This window comes from Ascaphus truei, chromosome 20 (assembly GCF_040206685.1).
Source record: "Ascaphus truei isolate aAscTru1 chromosome 20, aAscTru1.hap1, whole genome shotgun sequence".
In the NCBI taxonomy this organism is placed as follows: domain Eukaryota; kingdom Metazoa; phylum Chordata; class Amphibia; order Anura; family Ascaphidae; genus Ascaphus; species Ascaphus truei.
Window position 1 is genome coordinate 30,958,022 of NC_134502.1, and position 11,138 is coordinate 30,969,159.

The 11,138-nt window shown below is 43.5% G+C and overlaps 2 protein-coding genes across 2 annotated transcripts; both read left to right on the forward strand.

Moving 5' to 3' along the window:
• The first annotated feature begins 3,602 nt into the window (after positions 1 to 3,602).
• LOC142471176 (olfactory receptor 6B1-like) lies at positions 3,603 to 4,559 on the forward strand. The gene has a single exon (XM_075577964.1). The coding sequence runs from the start codon at positions 3,603 to 3,605 to the stop codon at positions 4,557 to 4,559; it is 957 nt and encodes a 318-aa protein (XP_075434079.1).
• Positions 4,560 to 9,270: 4,711 nt separating this feature from the next.
• On the forward strand, positions 9,271 to 10,227 carry LOC142471177 (olfactory receptor 5P66-like). Its single transcript, XM_075577965.1, has one exon. It carries the CDS (start codon positions 9,271 to 9,273, stop codon positions 10,225 to 10,227), a length of 957 nt encoding a protein of 318 aa, XP_075434080.1.
• The last annotated feature ends 911 nt before the right edge of the window (positions 10,228 to 11,138 follow it).

Below are 11,138 nucleotides of genomic sequence, written 5' to 3' on the forward strand. Positions count from 1 at the left end.
CAGCCAATCAGAGCCAAGCCAGCTAGAAAAGCCGGGTCCGTGGGAAATCCGAAATAGCCAAGAGTATGGCTATCTCAATGCTACCTGCTGTGCAGGCTCCACCAGGTTTGGCAGAACAAGTGGCATCCCGGAGGATTGCCATTGATCTCCGGACCTGGTACTCCGCCTTTCCCCACTGACCAAATGCTATTCACACCATGAAGAAGGGGATACTGCACAGACACACAATAACACACCATGAAGATGGATTATACTGCACATATACACAATAACACACCATGAAGAAGGGAGATACTGCACAGACACACAATGATACACCATGAAGGTGGAATATACTGCTCAGAACACAATAACACACCATGAAGAAGTGAGATACTGCACAGAAACACAATAACACACCATGAAGATGAAATATACTGCACCCTAGACAACACATAGGGAAGCAAAGGCAACATCCCTTACTGGGACCCTGACCACCTACAGTAACTCCAACTTCAAACTAGAGTCCTAATCCCACCACGATCCCTATCCATCCCTATCCATCAAAGAGCTCATCTCACTCACCTCCTCCCCCATACTATCACTAACCCTCTCGACCCCACTCATTAAACCTGCCTTAAAATTTTTAAACCTACAGTCACTCCTTAACAAGCTACCGCAGCACTTAAGCCAGCCTGGTTCGCTTCTGAGAAGTCCCACTGCTCTTTGTCGTGGGCCCTCTCTCCTTTTGCTTACTCCATCTATCTAGGATCAGCCGCTCCGGCAGGCACCAGCACCCCCTGCCCAAGGCCGCACATAGGGAAGAAATCTTGGACATCCCCCCACGCTGCTGAGGCCGCTGTCCACCAGCAAATCAGTACTTCCCCTGCGCTTGCTCCCCTGGAATTCTTGGAGCCCTCACTCCTGCAGTGCCACTCCAACCCCTTCCTACACAATGCCATTTCAGCCCATGTTTCCACTTCCACGACTGCCACAGATCATCACCTCTTTCCCCGCTCTGCCTGACGACCGCCCTTGCCTGCACCTTCAATAGCCTTTTCCCCCATAATTCTGGCCATGAGCCTCTCTGGTCCTCGATGGCTTGATTTGTCAAAGAGCGCATCCAGCCTGGCCACTCCACTCATTTTTCTGTCATGCAAACTGCTCCCAGTTCCTCCGACACCTACCTCAGACAGGGTTTCTCTGCCTCTTATGGCCTACATTGAGCTCCTATGGATGGACACAACTTCTTACAGGCAGTTAGATGTAGAGGAAAGACTATCTAACCCCCTCTCTATTAGAATCCCTTGTACACCCCAATCACCCATGACACCACATCACACTGGGGAACAGACCCTAAGCATCTAAGTCATGCTGTATCTCGCCTTCAAGTGCAGGGATCAATGAGTGCTTCGCAGGATAATAGACCAAGAAGTAGAAGAAGAAGTGAAAGAATGTATAGGTGTCAAATAAGTCTGTTCTGGACGCTTGATGACGAGATGCGATGCGATGACATTACGTACAGGTAATTATTATGCACAATCATACATTTGAGACAGGCGTGACACATGCACATTAACATGTATAAATCTAAGACCTCATTCTGACCATTTTCGACCATATGCTAACGACTCTTTAGCTCCTAACTCAAAAGTCCAGTCGTACATACCCAAATAACATAGGCACAGGGCTAATATTTTCCCACCATCGCTATTACTGCATCCCCTAACCAGCTCTTAATCGAGCCCCTGGTGTCTTATGGAATAGCACAAATCAACAGAAGTAAGATATCAACAAACAAGAAAAAAAACCAACAAAAGCCAACAGTGCTCAGCTGTCTTTTGTATCCCAACCTGAAATTAATCTGGCCGGGGAACGGTTAAATTATCTGCAAGATGAAGATGCCAAACTGTAGCAATGTGATGTAAGTCTATTAACTTAATTGGGACTGGGAGTTGATGTTTTCCTCCCTGAATTACGTTGACTCGTTCTGATGAATCCTCCATGGGATTCTGTACAATGAGTATCATGGATTTTCAAGGATTGTGTTTACTGAATAAAAAGTATAAAAGATCAATTGGAATGGTGCAAACATTACAGCATGCCATTGTCAGACACGCTGCCCGGCATTAGAAGATGCTCCCATATTGTAGGGTCAACAAGAAGCACAGAGAATGATACCACAAAGACTTATCACATTGCTGCATACATCTCACTGAGGACTTTTACCAGGGAAGGCTAATGTGGTTCCCTGAGAAAGCTGAGCCTGATACTGACTGGGTCTAATCATTGCTGTGGTGGTTACACGTGATGGTAAGTGTGGGATACTGAGGGAAGTCACATTAATCTGATTTGCAGTAGGGGTGGTTATATAATAATGAAAAAGGTACCCACATAGTCTATATAACATTATAGCTGTGTTGATATTACTGTACATTGGGATCTATAAATCAACAAAATACAGATTTGCTTGGATTCCCTGTATTATTATTGTATCCGTTTTGTCAAATGTAAAAGTGAATGTTCCAGTTATTAGTATGTTATGTTAGGATACTACAGATACTGTACAGCCGGAGCTCGGTGGGTATCACAGCCTGGCTTACAGCGAGATGGTTAGTAAATGTCACAGTGGGTGTGGGGAGAGGTGCAGATAAATCAGGCTTCATTGTTTCTTTCCAATGGGATATTAGGGGATATGTTGGGATATTTTGCACCAACATATTCTGTGTTATCTGAAGGTTCAGCACAATGACGCCTTCTACATCTGCAGCCATACTGTAAGTCCAGGCGGTGGAAATGTTTTATCTAGAAGCTGTTTTTCAAGACTAACCTTGAAAGGCCGGTGAGACGCAGTTTTGCATATATTGGGGGCAAAGAAGTGACACAGGTATTGGGAGGGGAGGGCAAAGGTTTTATTTAAAAATAGCTGTGTTTATTCAACATTGGGATCTATGTAAAGTTTTCAATGCAAATACGAAATTGCTTTGATTCAATCTATTACAATCTCCTCACCGTTTTGTTAAATGCAAATAATCCATTAACCAGGTATTGCTATGTTATGTTTGGGAAACTTACAGATACAGCAGGTGATCAGTGAGTATCAGAGTCTGACCAAGATTGTTAGTAAAAGTCATAGTGGCTATGAGGAGATGTACAGATGTAGAAGACTGTTTTGTCCTCTCTGTGTTGCATATGGTGGGATATAGTATGTTGGGATATAGTATGTTGGGATATCATTGAACCCTGTGGAACCTCTTACAGTATATTTGTTTTATTGAGAAGAACGATGAAACCTTCTGCATCTGTACTTAATATTCCAGACAGTCTTTCCGGACTGGACGTTAAAGCCTGGGGAGATGGAGCCTTGCATACTGTACATCAATGGTAAAGGATTTCCACAGATAGGGTGCAGTGAGAATGTATGGGGTATTGGAGAAAGAGAGCAGTAGAGACAATATGGATGGAAAGGAGACAGTTGTGAGCAGAGAGCAGGGGTAAAGGTGAGGCAGCAATAAAGGGGGTGTGGGGGGGTGGAGGTGTGTAATGTAACCTCTAACCACGTCTCATCTCAGGATATTACAACTGTTGTGATTTCTAATTTATGTTTCCCCCGTCCTCAGGCGATGCATGGGCACAATCACACAATTGTCACAGAATTCCTGCTTCTTGGATTCCAGAATCTTTACAGTTTCAAGATTTTACTCTTCACTGTGTTCCTCGTGACTTACATTATGACCATAAGTATTAATCTTCTGATCATTACATTGGTGTCAACCAGTCACCGACTCCACTCTCCCATGTACTTCTTCCTTGCCCACTTATCCCTAACTGACTTCCTGCTCATCACGTTTATTGTCCCTAACATACTACGCATCATATGGGGAGAAGGTGGCACCATGTCTGTTGCCGGCTGCATTAGTCAACTTCACTTCTTTGCTTGCTCTGTGGCTACAGAGTGTTTCCTTCTCACAGTGATGTCCTATGACCGATACCTGGCCATCTGTCACCCGTTGCGTTACACCACCATTATGGATCTCAAGCTTTGCCTCCTGCTGGTCATCTGGTCATGGCTTTTAGGTTTTGTTGTGACATTACTCTTAATTCTTCCGGTCAGTCAGTTACAGTTCTGTGGCCCCAATGTTATTGACCATTTCTTCTGTGATTTTGCTCCTCTTCTAAAACACTCGTGCTCAGACACCTCCTTCTTAGAAATTGAAGTCTTTGTGCTAACCTTTCCTGTTGCCCTCTTACCATTTACTTTCAACATTGTGACCTACATATGTATCTCCCTCACCATCCTCAGGATCCCCTCCACCACTGGGAGACAGAAAGCCTTCTCCACCTGCAGCTCCCATCTCACGGTTGTTGGCACCTATTATGGGACACTGATTATTATCTATATTATCCCATCCAGAGAACACTCATTTAACATAAACAAGGTCCTATCGCTGCTCTACACGGTGGTGACTCCCTTCTTCAACCCCATCATATACAGCCTGAGGAACCAGGAGATCAGGGCAGCTCTGAGGAAAAGGCTTTACTATTCAACAGGTTTCTGGCATGAAAGGAGAGGGAGGTAACCCAACATATGAACCTCTTTGTACTGTATAGAAAGTAAGATGATTGATATTGAATTTGAGTGCTGATTTGTCTACCCCGGGAGTAGTCACTGCTTAGTATGATGACAGATGACCTCTTCCTGATAAGATGTGACTCAGGATGTACTGCCTTCCCAATGGGAAGATGCATTGTATAGTTAGATGATCAGAAAGCTGTGTGCTGGTACCGGTACATGTACAGACGTAGAAAGGGTTATTACTCTCGCATTATGGGGGGATATGTTGTTATATTCTGCGTTATCACTGCCATTAAATCCTATGGACAAAGGTGAAATTCTCCTTTATAATGTGACATTCTGTGTTATCCATTGGTAAAATAAAGCTTTCTACTGTACATGTGTACCATAGGCTTATAATTACTTCAATTTTACATGTGTATTAGTGTCATGGGAGATCAGGTTAGTTACACCTTTTTACCAGGATCATTCATTGAGCAAAACAAGGTAATAAAATAAATTGTTATTTATTCGGCATATATTCGCTTTCACACAGTGATACACAAAATACAGACAGAAAGACACACGTACTGGGGGTCGAAAACTAGGCTTTCCTAGGTGCAGGGATCTCTATGAGAGAAATATATACGTTTGTCCCCAGCACACACTAAAAGAATAAAGGCAAAATCCGTAAACAAGAGAATCAATGTATTGAATGTTATAGCAGCTACGTAATCAGCCCTGGCATAGGGTCTGGAGAGTGCGTCTCGTGGAGAAAAACAGTACAGAGGGAGAGGAGGGGAACAAGGGGGATGAAATACTAAAAAAACAACAAAAGGAAGGGGAACAACGTCGCTATTCACACAGAAGCAACTTTGAAAAGCCCGCCCGCGCGCTTACTACCGGAGACAACGAATCTGATTGGCTCATCGTTTCTTATAGTATTTTCAGTTTCATTCACAAAACTGAACAGCCAATCAATGCTTGGGAACTTTCCCAAGCAGCCAATCAGAGCCAAGCTGGCTTGAAAAGCCGGGTCAGCGGGAAATCCGAAATAGCCAAGAGTATGGCTATCGCAATGCCACCTGCTGTGCAGGCTCCACCAGGTCTGGCAGAACAAGTGGCATCACGGAGGACTGCCATTGATCTCCGGACCTGGTAATCCGCCTTTCCCCACTGACCAAATGCTATTCACAGCATGAAGAAGGGGATACTGCACAGACACACAATAACACACCATGAAGATGGATTATACTGCACATATACACAATAACACACCATGAAGAAGGGAGATACTGCACAGACACACAATGATACACCATGAAGATGGAATATACTGCTCAGAACACAATAACACACCATGAAGAAGTGAGATACTGCACAGAAACACAATAACACACCATGAAGATGGAATATACTGCACCCTAGACAACACATAGGGAAGCAAAGGCAACATCCCTTACTGGGACCCTGACCACCTACAGTAACTCCAACTTCAAACTAGAGTCCTAATCCCACCACCATCCCTATCCATCCCTATCCATCAAAGAGCTCATCTCACTCACCTCCTCCCCCATACTATCACTAACCCTCTCGACCCCACTCATTAAACCTGCCTTAAAATTTTTAAACCTACAGTCACTCCTTAACAAGCTACCGCAGCACTTAGGCCAGCCTGGTTCGCTTCTGAGCAGTCCCACTGCTCTTTGTCGTGGGCCCTCTCTCCTTTTGCTTACTTCATCTATCTGGGATCAGCCGCTCCGGCAGGCACCAGCACCCCCTGCCCAAGGCCGCACATAGGGAAGAAATCTTGGACAGCCCCCCACGCTGCTGAGGCCACTGTCCACCGGCAAATCAGTACTTCTCCTGCGCTGCCTCCCCTGGAATTCTTGGAGCCCTCACTCCTGCAGTGCCACTCCAACCCCTTCCTACACAATGCCATTTCAGCCCATGTTCCCACTTCCATGACTGCCACAGATCATCACCTCTTTCCCCGCTCTGTCTGACGACCGCCCTGGCCTGCACCTTCAATAGCCTTTTCCCCATAATTCTGGCCATGAACCTCTCTGGTCCTCGATGGCTTGATTTGTCAAAGAGCGCATCCAGCCTGGCCACTCCACTCATTTCTCTGTCATGCAAACAGCTCCCAGTTGCTCCGACACCTACCTCAGACAGGGTTTCTCTGGCTCTTCTGGCCTACATTGAGCTCCTATGGATTGACACAACTTCTTCCAGGCAGTGAGATGTAGAGGAAAGACTTTCTAACCCCCTCTCTATTAGAATCCTTTGTACACCCCAATCACCCATGACACCACATCACCCTGGGGAACAGCCCCTAAGCATCTAAGTCATGCTGTATCTCGCCTTCAAGTGCAGGGATCAATGAATGCTTCGCAGGATAATAGACCAAGAAGTAGAAGAAGAAGTGAAAGAATGTATAGGGGTCAAATAAGTCTGTTCTGGACGCTTGATGACGAGATGCGATGCGATGACATTACGTACAGGTAATTATTATGCACAATCATACATTTGAGACAGGCGTGACACATGCACATTAACACGTATGCACATCTAAGACCTCATTCTATCCATTTGCGACCACATGCTAACGACTCTTTAGCTCCTAACTCCAAAGTCCAGTCGCACACACCCAAATAATAGGCGCAGGGCTAATATTTTGCCACCATCGCTATTACTGCATCCCCTAACCAGCTCTTAATTGAGCCCCTGGTGTCTTATGGAAAAGCACAAATCAACAGAAGTAAGATATCAAGAAACAAGAAGGAAAACCAACAAAAGCCAACAGTGCTCAGGTGTCTTCTGTATCCCAACCTGAAATTAATCTGGCAGGGGAACAGTTAAATTATCTGCAAGATGAAGATACCAAACTGTAGCAATGTGATGTAAGTCTATTAACTTAATTGGGACTGGGAGTTGATGTTTTCCTCCCTGAATTACGTTGACTAGTTCTAATGAAGTCTCCATTGGATTCTGTACAATGAGTATCATGGATTTTCAAGGATTGTGTTTACTGAATAAAAAGTATAAAAGATCAATTGGAATGGTGTAAATATTACAGTCTGTAATTGTCAGACACGCTGCCCGGCATTAGAAGATGCTCCCGTATTGTAGGGTCAAGAAGAAGCACAGAGAATTATACCACAAAGTCTTATCACGAAGCTGCATACAGTACATCTCACTGAGGACGTTTCAAGGGAAGCCTAATATGGTTCCCTGAGAAAGCTGAGCCTGATACTGACTGAGTCTAATCATTGCTGTGGTGGTGACACGTGATGGTAAGTGTGGGATACTGAGGAAAGTCACATTAATCTGATTTGCAGTAGGGGTGGTTATATAATAATGAAAATTGTACCCACATAGTCTATATAACATTATAGCTGTGTTGATGTTACATTGGGATCTATAAATCAACAAAATACAGATTTGCTTGGATTCCCTGTATTATTATTGTATCAGTTTTGTCAAATGTAAAAGTGAATGTTCCAGTTATTAGTATGTTATGTTGGGATACTACAGATACTGTACAGCCGGAGCTCGGTGGGTATCACAGCCTGGCTTACAGCGAGATGGTTAGCAAATGTCACAGTGGGAGTGGTGAAAGGTGCAGATAAATCAGGCTTCATCGTTCCTTTCTAGTGGGATATTAGGGGATATGTTGGGATATTTTGCACCAACATATTGTGTGTTATCTGAAGGTTCAGCACAATGACGCCTTCTACATCTGCAGCCATAAGTCCAGGCGGTGGAAATGTTTTATCTAGAAGCTGTTTTTCAAGACTAACCTTGAAAGCCCGGAGAGACGCAGCATTGCATATATTGGGGGTAAAGCAGTGACACAGGTATGGGGAAGGGAGGGGAATGGTTTTACATAAAAAAAATAGCTGCGTTTATTTGGATTTAGGTTTAGTATCAAAGCAAATATGAAATTGCTTTGATTCCGTCTATTACAATGTTAAATGCAAATAATCCATGAATCAGGTATTGGTATGCTATGTTTGGGGAAACTTACAGATACAGCAGGAGTTCAGTGTATATGAGAGTCTGGCAAAGATTGTTAGTAACTGCCACAGTGGGTATAAGGAGAAGTACAGATGTAGAAGGCTTTATTGTTCTGTTGGATAAGGTCGAATACAGTATGTTGTGAGATTCTGCCCTACGTTGCACCCTCTGGAAACTCTTACAGTATATACATTTAAAATATGCCTAAAAAACATAGATTGTAAGCTCAGCTCCACGGGGCAGGGACCTGCGCCTGCAAAATGTCTCTGTGAAGCGCTATGTAAAACTAGCAGCGCTATACAAGAACATGCTATTATTATTATTATTATTATTATTAGACAGTTTGTTTTATTGGAAGGTACAATGAAGCATTCTACATTTGTACACATGATTCAGCCCATGGAAATGTTCTATCTAGAAGATGACCTTCGGGACTGGACATGAAATCATAGAGAGAGGGAGCCTTGCATATATCGAGGGTAAAGGATTTCAACAGATAGAGGAGATAGCAGTGAGAAAATATTGGGTTTCGGAGAAAGGGAGCAGTAGAGACAATATGGATGGAAAGGAGACAGTTGTGAGCAGGGGTAAAGGTGAGGCAAAAATAAACGGGTTGTGGGAGGGAGAGGTGTGTAATGCAACCTCTAACCAAGTCTCATCTCAGGATATCACAAATGTTGTGATTTCTAATTTATGTTTCCCCCTGTCCTCAGGCAATGCTGGTGAACAATCACACAATAGTCACAGAATTCCTGCTTCTTGGATTCCAGAATCTTCACAGTTTCAAGATTTTACTCTTCACTCTGTTCCTCGTGATATACATTATGACCATAAGTTGTAATCTCCTGATCATTGCATTGGTGTCAACCAGTCACCAACTCCACTCTCCCATGTACATCTTCCTTGCTCACTTGTCCCTAACTGACATCCTGCTCACCACGATTATTGTCCCCAACATGCTACGCCTCATATGGGGAGAAGGTGGCACCATGTCTGTTGCCGGCTGCATCAGTCAATTTCACTTCTTTTCTTGCACTGGGGCTACAGAGAGTTTTCTTCTCACAGTGATGTCCTATGACCGATACCTGGCCATCTGTCACCCGTTGCGTTACACCACCATTATGAATCTCAAGCTTCGCCTCCAGCTGGTCATCTGGTCTTGGCTCTTAGGTTTTGCGGTGACATTAATCTTAATTCTTCCAATCGGTCAGTTACAGTTCTGTGGCCCCAATGTTATTGACCATTTCTTCTGTGATTATGCTCCTCTTGTAAATCACTCGTGCTCAGACATCTCCTTCATAGATGTTGAAGTCTTTGTGCTATCCATCCCTGTAGACCTCTTGCCATTTGTGTTCATCATTGTGACCTATGTATGTATCTCGCTCACCATCCTCAGTATCTCCTCCACCACTGGGAGACAGAAAGCCTTCTCCACCTGCAGCTCCCACCTCACGGTTGTTTGCACATATTATGGGACACTGATTATTATTTATGTTGTTCCATCCAGAGAACACTCATTTAACATAAACAAGGTCCTATCTCTGCTATACACGGTGGTGACTCCCTTCTTCAACCCCATCATATACAGCCTGAGGAACGAGGAGATCGGGGCAGCCCTGATGAGAAGGTTTCAATATTTAACAGATTTCTTGCATGAAAGGAAAGGGAGGTAGCCCAACATATGAACCTCTTGGTACTGTAAAGATGGTAAGATAATTGATATTGAATTTGTGTGGGGACTTCGGGAGTAGTCACTGCTTAGTTTGATGACAGGGGACCTCTTCCTGATAAGATATGACTCAGGATGTCCTGCCTCCCCAATGGGAAGAGGCACTGTATAGTTAGATGATCAGAAAGCTGTGTGCTGGTTCCGGTACATGTACAGATGTAGAAAGCGTTATTACTATCCCTGGCACATTGTGGTGCGATATTCTGTGATATTCCGCGTTATCAGTGCCATTAAATCCTATGGAAAAACGGTGATATTCTCCTTTATAATGTGACATTCTGTGTTATCCGTTGATAAAATAAAGCTGGCTACATTTCTACCATAGGCTTATATTGACTTGAATATGACATGTTTATTAGTCCATGTATGTTGTTGTTACTATATGTAGATATAAAAATTATAAATATTAAAAATACAGATATTAATAATATAGGCAAAACTAATATATATATATATATATATATATATATAAAACAGAAAACTACAATAAGCGCAATCACAATTAGACTAATAATGATATTTACCAGATATATAGGAGGGTATACTACCTCACAATCTAACTTTCCCTGATTAAGTCTGCAGCCAAAAGGTCTACCGCTCCACGGGCTGGTATAAAAGGATATCCAAACAAGAGTGACCTAGGCGCAAGTAAAAACAAGAAAAACAAACATAGGGTAATACGTTCAAACAATTTGTCTACTAGAGGGTACGATATGCACTTACAGCAGGTAGAATAAAATCAGGCCTTGTATCCACTCTGGGATCAGGAATAATGAATGCAGATCTGGAACAGCCAGCAGCAACTCATCTACAGGAACCGCATCCTCGTGTGAAGTATCACATATAGGAAGAGAA